We start from the raw sequence: 12236 nt of genomic DNA, 5'->3' as shown, positions 1-12236 counted from the left end.
AAGGAACTGTCAAACGGACAAAGAATTATATTCCATAGATGGAAAGAGGTAAGATGGGGGCAGATTAGTTTTGGGGGCCAAAGAAGAAATGTCATATAAAGGTCAGTGTTTTAAATAAAAAGATTATTTCCAAGTAGCTGTTAGGACTTGCAATCCTCATTAAACCAGCTGGATTCAGTTTACAAATAAGTAGATAATAAGACACCCCCTCATACATATATATCCCCCCCCAAACATTTTTCTCTGTTCGTTTTTCTTCTGAGTTAAGGTAGATTCAGTTCACATGCTCTTCTTGAACATGTTAATATCCTGATCCAATAGGAAAGAGATTGTTGAAATGGAAGATAAACTTATATGCCTTAACCAGGTCATTAACTTAAAGACTGCCTTCATCCTATACGTTAACCCTAATAATCTGGTATTATTTATAACACTGGTATCATGCATTGTATAGAATAGAAGATGCACTCAAGTTTACATAAAGACTTGATTTTCCAAAGTGTGCTAAGCAAATTTATGTTACTAATGGTTGACTGAACGTCGGTTTATATAACATCCTAGATTAAAAAGCATTCTAAATTCCTTATCATTACACTAAGCCTGTGATGGTGAATCTTTGGCACGCGTGTCACATGTGGCACGTAGAGGCCTCTCTGCGGGCACGTGAGCCATTGCCGCAGCTCAGCTCCACCATGCATGCATGCGCACCTCCTACCAGCCAGCTGGTTTCCGGTCTCTGCTGTGCATGCACGGAACACATGTGGAAAATGCAGGTCCATGCGCAGGATGCACATGCGGGGCTCACGAACGTATTCGTGGGGCAGGGAGCATGCAGGGGGTCACACACATATGCTCAGGGGGGTGGGGGGGTCACATGTGCATTGCATTATGCTTTCGGCACGCAACGACAAAAAGGTTAGCCATCACTACACTAAGCCAAGGTCCATTAGTCCTTGACTTACAATCTTCATTTAGGAACAGTTCAAGGTTATAACAGCACTTAAAAATTGACTTGCAACATTCCTTGTATTGATGAACATCACAGATTCCCAGAGTCACTTAACTGCCATGTGTGACCTTCCCAGCCTGCTTCCAATAAGCGAAGCCAATGAGAGAAGCTGGATTTAGAATAGAACGGAATGACAGGAGTTGAAAGGCATCTTGGAGGTCTTCTATTCCAGCCCGCAGACCCTGCGGGGAGCAGTGGAGCGCTCCGGCGCCCAGCAGTTTCCGCAGCAAGGCTCACCTTCTTGGGCTGGAATCCAGTGCTGCCTTCACTTGCCGGTGGCCCGATTCACGTGGAATCGGTGCGGGCGCTCCGTAGTGTTTGAGGAAAGCCACGGATCACTGCTCGACCCTGTGGGGAGCGGCAGAGTGCTCCGGTGCTGCTGGAGCCTCCGCGGCATGGCTTGCCTTTGGAAGGCTTGTGCCCTTGTCTCTTGCTTGCCTGGCAGAATCCTTTTCTGAGTGATGCTTATCTCACTCAGAGGCCTGGACAGGCCCCCAAGGGGGTTTTTGGCTGTCCTTTTGCAGCTCAGGGAGCTGTCCAGCTCTCATGTGGCTGCTGCGGTATGGAGACAGATTAATTCCTTTTCTTTCTTTAAATTTCTTCCAAATTTATCGGAGATCCAGGATGGCAAACCGTCCAGTTGAGGGACTGAGTTGATAACTGGGCGGTGCCTAATAGGCCAGGGGCGTGTCCCAAGAGGTTATCTGACTCAGTCCAATCAACGAGAGGATAAAGTCAAGCCATTCTGGATACTCCTCCCCTCACTATGGAGAACATAGTATTGTATGCAAAACGTGTTGGGATATGAAAGATGGACAGAGGTGAGAACTTGGGTGGATCTTAATCAAATGGTTACATGTCAACACAGTCTGAGCTTCTGGTGATCTACTCAGAACTTTAAAAAAAGCCTTCGCGATGTTGAACGAACCTCTTTTTAACCAAAATGCATATCCTGCAGTTCATCTAATGTTGAAGACGAGCAATCAGCTCAACCCTTTTGCTTGTCTTCTGTGAGCCAGGCCTGTGATAACTGCAGGCACCACAAGTAGTCTTTGAATTACAACTAGAATTGAGCCCAGAATTACAGTCATAAACCGAGTGGCCATTAGGTGGGTCATCACATGTTCAACCTGATTTTACTAGGTTGTTTTGCAGTGCACGTTAAGTGAAGGCCATGGCCATTAAGTGAGTCCATTTTCCCCAAAGGCATTTTTTCTTGTCAGAAATTAGAAGTAAAACACCAGCAAGTTTCTGGAACTGGCAAAAAATTATCAAAAATTATGGGATGCTGCAAATGGCCATAAATGCAAGCCTGGTGCCAAGTGCCCAAGATGCAATCATATGACTGCTTGTGGCCATTGCAACTTCCCAAAATGGGACATAACTGATAAGCAAGAATTACCTGTATAAACTTTTGCAAAAGATCTAAAGTAGCTTTGTTTTCTATACAGATAGCCCTCGACTTACAACAGTTTGTTTAGTGCTCATTCAAAGTTACAATGGCACTGAAAGAAGTGACTTACGACCATTTTTCACACTTACAACCTTTGCAGCATCCCTATGATCATGGGATCCAAATTCAGATGCATGGCAACTGGTTCATACTTGTGACTGTTGTTGTGTCCCGAGGTCATGTGGTCAGATTTTGCAACCTTCTGACAAGCAAAGTCAATGGGGAAGCCAGATTCAAAATAATGGAATGTGCAGAAATGAGTAAATTGACATTTGGAATTAGAGAACAAGAAGATAAACAATTTTATAAGACATGGGATTTATTTTATCAATGGTTAGATAAAAAAAATGGAAAGGTACTAGAGAATGATATCAATACAAGAATAATAGAATGATATTGAATATAGCATAAAGATATATTATTATTGGATAGATTGGAGACGATGTAATGAATTGTTATAATATAAATGATCCCAATATTTAGTATAGCTTGTTGAAAATGAAAGAATAAATAGTGATAGTTAAACAAATAAGGTACAATAATAATGTATATAAACATATTTGATTTGATAATATATATAAATTGCAAGTGATGATTATGGAAAGGATGCACAAAAACCTTGTAACCAATCGACACACTGTATGTAATGAAAGATGGTTTTATGTTTTATATCTTGTTTGTCTATGTCTGTCTAAAAATAAAAAATAAAAAAATTACAAAAAAAATGGGGAAGCCAGATTCACTTAACTGTGTTACTAACTTATCAACTGCAGTGATTCACATAACAACTGTGGCAAGAAAAGTCATAAAATGGGGCAAAACGCACTTAACATATGTTTCACTTAACAACAGAAATTTTGGGCTCAATGAGTCGAGGACTACCTGTACATTGTGGTAAACTGTATTTTGTTCTATGATTTACAACATAGGTGGTTATATCTAATGACCAAAATCGAGCCCAAAATTTCCATCGCTAAGCAAAACAACTGTTAAGTGAGTTTTGCTCCACTTGGCAACCTTTTTTTGCCACAGTTGTTAAGTGAATCATGCGGTCATTGAACGAATTTGGCTTGCCAGATTGCCTTTGCTTATTGGACGCCAGTTACAAAAGCTGATCGCATAGGACACTGCAACCGACATAAACACATGTCAGTGGCCAAGCGCCTGAATTTTGATTACGTGACTAGGAGGATGTTGCAACTGTCGTAAGAGTGAAAAGTGGTCATGTCACTTTTTACAGTGTCGTTGTAATTTTGAACAGTCATTAAATGAATGCTTGTGAGTCAAGGACAACCTGTATTCCTGAAACCAAAAAATCTTGGCGCCTGCAATTTACCGTTGTTCAACCGTGACTTACAAACTTCACCACGGAGTTCATTAAACTGTTGTTGTTAGTTGCAAAGTTGTGTCTGACCCATTGCAACCCCACGGACAACGTTCCCCCAGGCCTTCCTGTCCTTTTCCATCCTTTGGAGTCCATTTAAGCTCATGCCTACTGCTTCAGTGACTCCATCCAGCCACCTCATTCTCTGTTGTCCCCTTTTTCTTCTGCCCTCCATTTTTCCCAGCATTAGGCTCTTCTCCAGGGAGTCCTTCCTTCTCATTAGGTGGCCAAACTATTTTGAGTTTCATCTTCAGGATCTGGCTTTCTAAAGAGCAGTTGATCTCCTCCAGGACTGATCAGTTTGATTGTCTTGCAGTCCAAGAGACTCACAGGAGTCTTCTCCAGCACCAGAGTTCAAAGGCCTCAATTCTTTGGCGCTCAGCCTTTCTTATGGTCCAACTTTCACAACCATACATTGCAACTGGGAAAACCATCGCCTTGACTATACGCCCTTTTGTTGGCTGGGTGATGTCTCTGCTTTTTATCATGCTGTCTAGATTTGTCATAGCTTTCCTCCCCACGAGCAAGCATCTTTTAATTTCTTGGCTGCAGTTCCCATCTGCGGTGATCTTTGAGCCCAGGAAAATAAAATCTGTCACTAGCTCCATTTCTACCCCATCTATTTCATTAAACTAGACTAAGCCAAAACTAAGACTAGTATACGATTGTATGGAGCAATGGGTGAACATTAGCACTGATTGCTCCTTGCCTGGATTAACTTAATGCAGCCAACATCCAATAGGTAAGTGTTCAGCTCTTCTTGCCACCTTGCCAACTCTCTTGCGGAAAAAAGGGAGGGGAAGAGGGTGCCCGATTAAGTCTTGGCAACAGGAAGAGGCCGACGCCTTCTTAACACTTTCTCCTGCTTTCAAAACTTCCCAGGATCATAAATGATTGGCTGAGAGAAAGGGGCGTCAGTTAGCATTAACTCCTTGCAAAAAGCAGTGTGGAAGGCGGGATTTACAGAGATCTATAAAAGAGGCTGTAATCCATTTTAGTAGAGAACCAGAAGAGGTAGCTTGCTTTTCCAGTGTTACAGGCATGAAAGAATGCGCTCTTATACAATGCAACCCAAGACACTAATGCACTGCGTAACAAACACACCAAGAAGAAAAACTAATTCAGAAACTGTTCCTCTCTGCCTAACGTGTGGCGTTAATATAACACACACATCCATGTGCCAATTTCAGGCCTTTCTTTCCTCCCCAGTCCCAAACCTTCACATACATATTTTATACATCTTCCCCTATCAACAGTCTTTGGAAAACTTTTTTTTTAAACCCTCAATACTAAATGGTTTCATTATTTTTCCTCTTTCCCTCTGAGCCAAAGAGATATTCTGCAGAATTTGTAAGTTGTGAAGGAGAGATTTGTGAGAGCAGGAAAGATGTGCTATACATTTTTATGAACAAAGCAGTCCCATCGCATCCCATGATCCGGCCATTTTAGTGTAGATTGAAATTGCCAAAGGTGATTAAGGAGGCAGGTGACTTGTCTTCCGCAAATGTTACACAGTTTAAGGTGCCTTGTATTGTCAATAATAATATTAATAGTAATAATAATAATAACAACAACAACAACAACAACTTGGGAACGTGTGAAATGGAGGTTGTGAAGAGACAACACAACATGGTTTCTGATTCTGTGGGTGAATAATATAGCTCCATGATGGCGAACCTATGGCACGCCTGCCGGAAGTGGCACGCACGGCCATCTCTCCGGGCACGCCAAACGTCACCCGTTGCTCTTCTGGGTTCCAGCTGGTCTTCATGCATGTGCGAGCACTGGAAAAGCAGTTCCCTGGAGCGCATGGTGGTCGCAGATGGTCTTTGCATGTGCATGCATGCCGGAAACTTAAAAACCAAGTGACTGGCACACATGCGCATGCCGGAAACTGGAAGTTCAGGTTCATGGAACACACATGCGCGCCAGGGAACTGCACTTCTGGTTTTTGGCACTCCTGCATGTGCACTCCAGGGAGCTGCTCTTCTGGTTTCCAGTGCTCCCCCATATGTGTGTGCGTGCTCCCGTTTTGGCACTCGGTGCCAAAAAGATTCGCCAACACTGATATGGCTCCTCTTATTCCCTTCCCATAATGACAGAATTATTTCAAGCATGCAAATATGGAGAATATTTCCTCATTATCTCAGTCCAAGTATTAAATATGATACATGCTGTGCCAAGGTTTGTTATAACCCTGGTACATGGGGAGTGGAAGCACCAAATGAATCGAGTCATATACAAGAAGCTACAACAAAATGAACTACATCATCATTACTTAAACAATAAATAATATTGCTCTTTTAGCTTACAGTGATGTAGAAATGGGGGTCACCAAATAAACTTTATGTTTTACGACTCAATATTGTTAGCTTCCAGATTTCAACTCTTCCAAGCATGATGTGTCAACAGAAAACTACTGTTAGGTTGCAAATTCTCAGCATGTACGGAATTTATTTTTATGTGCCAGCCAAATCTCTATTCCAGCGTTTCTCAACCTTGAAAACTTTTAAGATATGTAGATTTCATCTCCCAGGATTTTTCAGCCAGCATGCTTGCTGGGGGATTCTGGGAGTTGAAGTTCGCACATCTTAACATTGCAAAGTTTGAGAAACATTGCTCCAATCAATCCATAGAGGTATAGAGGGGAGAGGACTAAAAAAGCAAGTGAAAGAACCAAGAAGGGGGCAAACAAGATATAGTCACTTTGCATGAGTGCAAGACTGGTATTTAATGATGTTTTATCACAATGCAGCTAGTCCTTGACTTACAACCATTCGTTTCGTGACAGTACAATGGCACAGGAAAAAATGACTTATAACCGGTTTTCATACTTATGACCATCAAAATTCAGATGCTTGGCAACTGGTTCACCTTTATGGCGGTTGCGGTGTCCTGGGGGTCATATGACCATTTTTTGCAACCTTCTGACAAACAGAGTCAATGGGGAAGCAAAGATTCACTTAACAACCATGTAGCAACTTAACAACTGCACTTAACAATATGGCATGGAAGACTGTAAAGTGGGGCACAACTCAATTAACAAATGCCTTGCTTAGCAACAGACATTTTGGGCTCAATTGTGGTCATAAGTCGAGGACTACCTTTACGTGTTTGCTGTCTTAATGAATTCTCGGCCTAGGAATTCCTTGAAATACAAAAATTGAACACTACTGGTAAGCTGAAAATCCATTCCCAAGCTCTATTTCAAGGGTGTCAAACTCACGTCATCACAGTGGCATCACATGATGTATTGGGACTTCACTAAACCGGGTGGCGCCCGTGGGCTGCGAGTTTGACTCCCTTGCTCTACTTTAACATCTTCTAACACCCAATAGATAAATCTAGCTCTATCTTTTATATGCTGCATAGTAAAATGCAGTATACACACAATACCAATTCAAGCAGAACCTCCAAATACCAAGACAGTCTATCTCAAGATATTACAAACTTTCAATTTTCACATTTTTCTCTGCAATTTTCCATTCTGGTTAGCCATTGGGGGAAATTGGATGCTTAGGAGATCTTTGGTTCTGATAGCAAACCACACCCAAAAATTAGATAACAGGTTTTTTTTCTTGAGGTAATCATTTACATCAAGAGGAAAGCATTTAAACGGTGTAGATCAGAGTGCAGAATGTTTGCATGTGAAAGGATGGGAGAAAATTCTACATAATCCCCCGCAGAGGCTGAGTGTCTTAAGTTATAATGTATTTTGGAGACATTCAGTAGCATGATCTGCAACCCATCCCTTGGGGCTTGTGATCCATGCTTTATGACATATTGTGTGTGAGCCCAGCCAACCACGGTTTATTCAATGAACCATGCTTATGCAAATTGTGGTTTAGGACAGCATGTGAAGATAATCATGCAGAAGACTTCCATCCTTCTGAGGGTGGGTCTCAGATTGTTGGGGACAATAGGCTGACTGTAAAACGTCTTAGGAGAGGGCTGTAAAGCACTATAATGCGGTATATAAGTCTAAGTGCTATTGCTAAAAGAAATTTGGTCCAGATTGGAATCTTCTCCTAAACTCTTTAAGAAAAAATAAGATATTCAGATCAAGAAAAGTACTGTCAGCGAGGAACCAGAGGGAAGCAGATTTGATAAGTCTTACTGTTTGAAGAGGTATCCCTTGTTATAGTTTCTCATAAGTTACAAGAATGCATTACTTTGTCAGATAGCAGCAGACCAAATGTAGCGTTTCTGAACTGTACCTTCTGAACTGCGTGGCCTTCCTCCAATGTCGTAAACCTTTGTTTACTGATGCACTCCAGATACATTTAGATCAGTGTTTCTCAACGTTGGCCATTTAAAGTGGACTTCAACTCCCAGAATTCCCAGCCATCATAGTTGGCTGAGGAATTCTGGGAGTTGTAGTCCACCCACCTTCAAGTAGCCAAGATTGAGAAACACTGATTTAGATTATATACAGGTAGTCCTTGACTTACAACCATTTGCTAAGAGACTGAAGTTACAATACTGGAAAAAGTGACTTCCCCATGCTCGCGTGATCACCTTCCAAGCTTACCTCCGACAAGCAAGGTCATTGGGGGGGAGCCAATTTGCTTAAAGACCACATGATTCACTTAACGACTGGGAAAAAAAGATCATAAAATGGGGTGCGGCTCACTTAAACCGTTTTGCTGAGCAACTGGAATTTTAGGCTCCATTGTGATCGTAAATTGAAGGCTACCTGGTGAGGAATTCTACAGTTGTAGGCACAACTCACCTGGAAAAGTAGGGAAGGGCTAGTACAAGGAATATCAAGAGGCAGCTAGCACCCCCCATGCCCACAAATGTTACCATGCTAATAGCTGGATTAGAGACACTGCCTACACATCAGTGGTGGGTTTCAAAAATTGTTCGAACCTACTCTGTGGGTGTGGCCTCCTTTGCGGGAGTGGCTTGCTGCCCATGTGACCGGATGGGAGTGGCTTGCTGCCCATGTGACCGGATATGAAGATGCCGATGACACTTGTCAGAACCACCTTAAATTACTTCATACACAGCACTGGCATGCATAAGAATATGATGTAAGCTTATTTTTTAAAAGGCATCTTTGGTTTAAGTTAAAACAACTCAACACACGCAATGTTCTGATTGCACCACAAACGCAGTAGTCATCCTTACCTTTCACAGAGGCACTGAGTTTTTATAAATATGAGCATGATAGTGTAGAATAATCATATCCAAGGACCAGTGGTGGGTTTCAAAATTTTTGGAACCTCTTCTGTAGGTGTGGCCTGCTTTCCGGGTCCACTGGTGGAACCTCTTCTAACCGGTTCGGTAGATTTGACGAACCGGTTCTACCGAATAGGTGCGAACTGGTAGGAACCCACCTCTGCTACACATATATAAAGCATTTTGTGCGGAAAGGAGACTATGATTTCCCCTGCAAAGTATGTACATTGGAAGGGGAACTCTGCATAACAGAGGCCTAGTTTTGTAGTGAGTAGCCTGTGACCTGCAAAAGCAGACTCCAGTTGCGTCTGGAGGTGTTCAGAAACTCATAAAATTCATTCAAACCAGCATTTTATGAAAGAAAGGAGAGCTAAAATCATGGATAGTTTCATTTCTTTATGGAGGAAATTGTGTTTCTCTTGCACCGAGTAGCACTAAAATCACAACCTAGATTAGAAGTGCGCAACCAAGGGGCCTCTATGTTTTGGACTTCAACTCCCATAAGCCCCCAGGTCAAGGGTTTGTTGAGATCCCGTGCATCTGGAGGACAGTAAACACGGGTTAGCTGTTTCCGCAGGGCTAGGCCTTTGCAAGCCGAGAGTCCTAGGAAAGCTCTTTATCCAGAAGGTTACATAGGGGTCACAACATTTACAGAGCAGAACTGGCCTCCTGGAAGCCATGCGACGAGTGGGGGAATTGAATGCAAGCAGGACAAAGGTCAACTACTACCTCCAAGACCACCATTCTCCATACAGAGGAATGTAATCTACATGTTATACACACCACACTGCTGTCTGACAGTAACTAGTGGGTTTATCCCCAGAAAAAAATCATGCAAGAATAAAAAAAAACCTGTATGCAAGAAGGGCAACACACGAAAACTACTCCTGATGTAGGTAAAAGGGGAGTTCTACAGTTCAAGTAAGCCATACTTCTTCACTCGCTCTCCTCCATATATGAAGGACAGAAGAATAAAAAGGATTTGATCCCACGGAGCTCTAGGCCCCAAGATTAACTTGCTCTATATTCTTAAAGCATGCAGGCTTCATCGCTTTCAAATGCAGAAAACTGCACATACAACAAAGCATTATTATCCTACCTGCAAAAAAATAATAATCACAGGTATCATTAATATCATCTGCTATGGCCACCCTATTCCAAAAGTCTCTGGTCAGGGAGATAAGCAAATATGTAAGAAATATGTACTTGCATGCTAACCAATTTACACCCAGGGTTAAAACCTTCAGAGAGCATATCCTTTGAGGCTTACACCTGAGTAAAATTGCCTAAAATGGAAAACATTGCTTCATAGAAGTCTATGCAGAAGGTTAATGTGCTTTGAGGTTTTTTTTGGGGGGGGGGAGGTGTCAGGCTGGTTGAATTAAGAGCAAACTATTGTTTTCCCTTTGCACAATCGCTTGATTTTTTTTAGGTTAAAGTTATTGTGGCTACGATTGCTTCATGCGCTCCCTGCAAAACCTATATATCTATATCTGCAAAACCTCTCTCTATATCTATCTATCATCTATCTATCTATCTATCTATCTATCTATCTATCTATCTATCTATCTATCTATCTATCAATCCATCCGTCTATCTATCCATGTAGATTGAATCAACTCCCTAAACTTGACTTTGAAGGTTTACCAACTGCCACAACGGGTGCAAAGAAAGAGAGGAATCAAAGCCAAGGGATTATCACCACGTTGGGAAAAAAGCAAAGGCAAGGCTCGCTCCCTTTTCTTCCAAACAGTCCTGGAGATTTTACTCAGGGGTAAACCTCACTTCTTCCAACACTTCCCCCACCCCAAAAGGGTGCGCAGCAGACTGCAGCCGCCCAAAGTCTCAGCCCCGCAACCTTTCATTTAACCCCCCACCCCAAAGTAAAAAAAAAAAAAAAAAGGCTCCTCTCTTAAGAAAAAAAGTGCAACCTTGGGTTGGCTTCGAGCAAGGTTACAAGACAGCCCGGGGGGAGAAAAATAGGCCCGGTCGGCTACAGAAAGAGCAAGAGAGGATCCCGAAGCTGACCCCAGGAATCCTTTCCTCCCAAATGCAAGGAGAAGGGGGGAGCCGACAGGCCCCTTTGCCTGCCTCCCCAACCCCACCTCCACGGTTCAAATCCCACCCCAACGGCTTCCTCTTTTGGGAGACTCTCTTTAAAGACAGCAAGCTAAGTCTTTCCCACCTGGTTAAGAAACTCCCCAGGAATGCATCGGCCGCGTCGGGTGGGGGGGGGTAGAAAAGACCCCCGCAGGACACCCCCCCCATAAACATATTACACCGACGGCTGGGGAGGGGGGAGCAGAAAAGACCTCCGCAGGGTCCACACACACACTACACCGAGGAGAGGAACGGGAGTTATTCCAGGATAGCTACCTCGCCGGGGGGGGGGGGGGGGTGTTGAGGATCGGGCGCAGGAGCAAAGCGAGGGATCGCTCCCGACCGAAGGTATGGAAGGTGATAGGGGAGAGCAGGAGGATCTACACCCCGGATCCTACTACTATTACTATTACTACTTCGGTTCCGCCGCCGCCGCCGCCTCCTCGCCCACCTGCGGGTTCCCTCGGCGGGTCCTTGCCGGCGCTCTGGCTGGGCTGCTCCGCTGCCGCTCCTCCCGCAGGAGTCATCTCGTCCGCCTTAATGACCATGGCCGGCCGCTGCCGCCGCCGCTCGCGCTCTTCTACCGCTGCCCCGCCGGCCCTGCTTGCGCTGCCGCTGGAAGGACAGTCGAGCCCGTCGCAGCCCCACGTGGTCCGCACTTCACCTCGGCGGCCGCTCCGACCCCTGACACGCCGCCCTCGGCCGCTGGCCCCGCCCCCTCACCCCCGCCTGTCACGGAAGCCTCGCCCAGCCAGGCCGACGGCGGCCGGCCGGGGGCAAAATTCATGGCGTTTTTTTGCAGGGGCGAGCCTTGCAACTGCCTTAAAGAGGCAGAGCTGATTGTAGAGGATATAGGGAATCCCCGAGAATTCTGGGAGCTGAAGTTCACACCTCTGAATAGGGCCAGATGAGAAACTGCGATACAGGTCGTTTTCATATTTTTTAAAAAAATATTTTTTATTAAATGTTTTGATCTTTGAAAACAATAGGAAAGACGCAGCAAAGAAAAAAAACACAATAAGACAAAACAAAACACAGAACATACATAACAATATACAGTAATTTACAGAGTTCACACCTCTGAATAGGGCCAGATGAGAAACTGC

At 43.8% G+C, this 12236-nt stretch overlaps 1 protein-coding gene across 1 annotated transcript in view; it reads right to left on the bottom strand.

Annotated features, from left to right (window-relative positions):
• Positions 1 to 11830, bottom strand: part of CLUH (clustered mitochondria homolog) — a 127040-nt gene extending 115210 nt beyond the window's left edge. Inside the window, exon 1 of the mRNA XM_032214796.1 lies at positions 11582 to 11830. Within this exon, the coding sequence (XP_032070687.1) occupies positions 11582 to 11678 (97 nt within the window). The 5' untranslated portion in view covers positions 11679 to 11830. The remainder of the gene's footprint in view (positions 1 to 11581) is intronic.
• Positions 11831 to 12236: the final 406 nt, after the last annotated feature.

The sequence above is a fragment of the Thamnophis elegans genome, chromosome 4 (genome assembly GCF_009769535.1).
Source record: "Thamnophis elegans isolate rThaEle1 chromosome 4, rThaEle1.pri, whole genome shotgun sequence".
NCBI lineage: Eukaryota > Metazoa > Chordata > Lepidosauria > Squamata > Colubridae > Thamnophis > Thamnophis elegans.
Note: the sequence above shows the minus strand (reverse complement) of the source record. Positions and strands in the feature narration are given on the sequence as shown.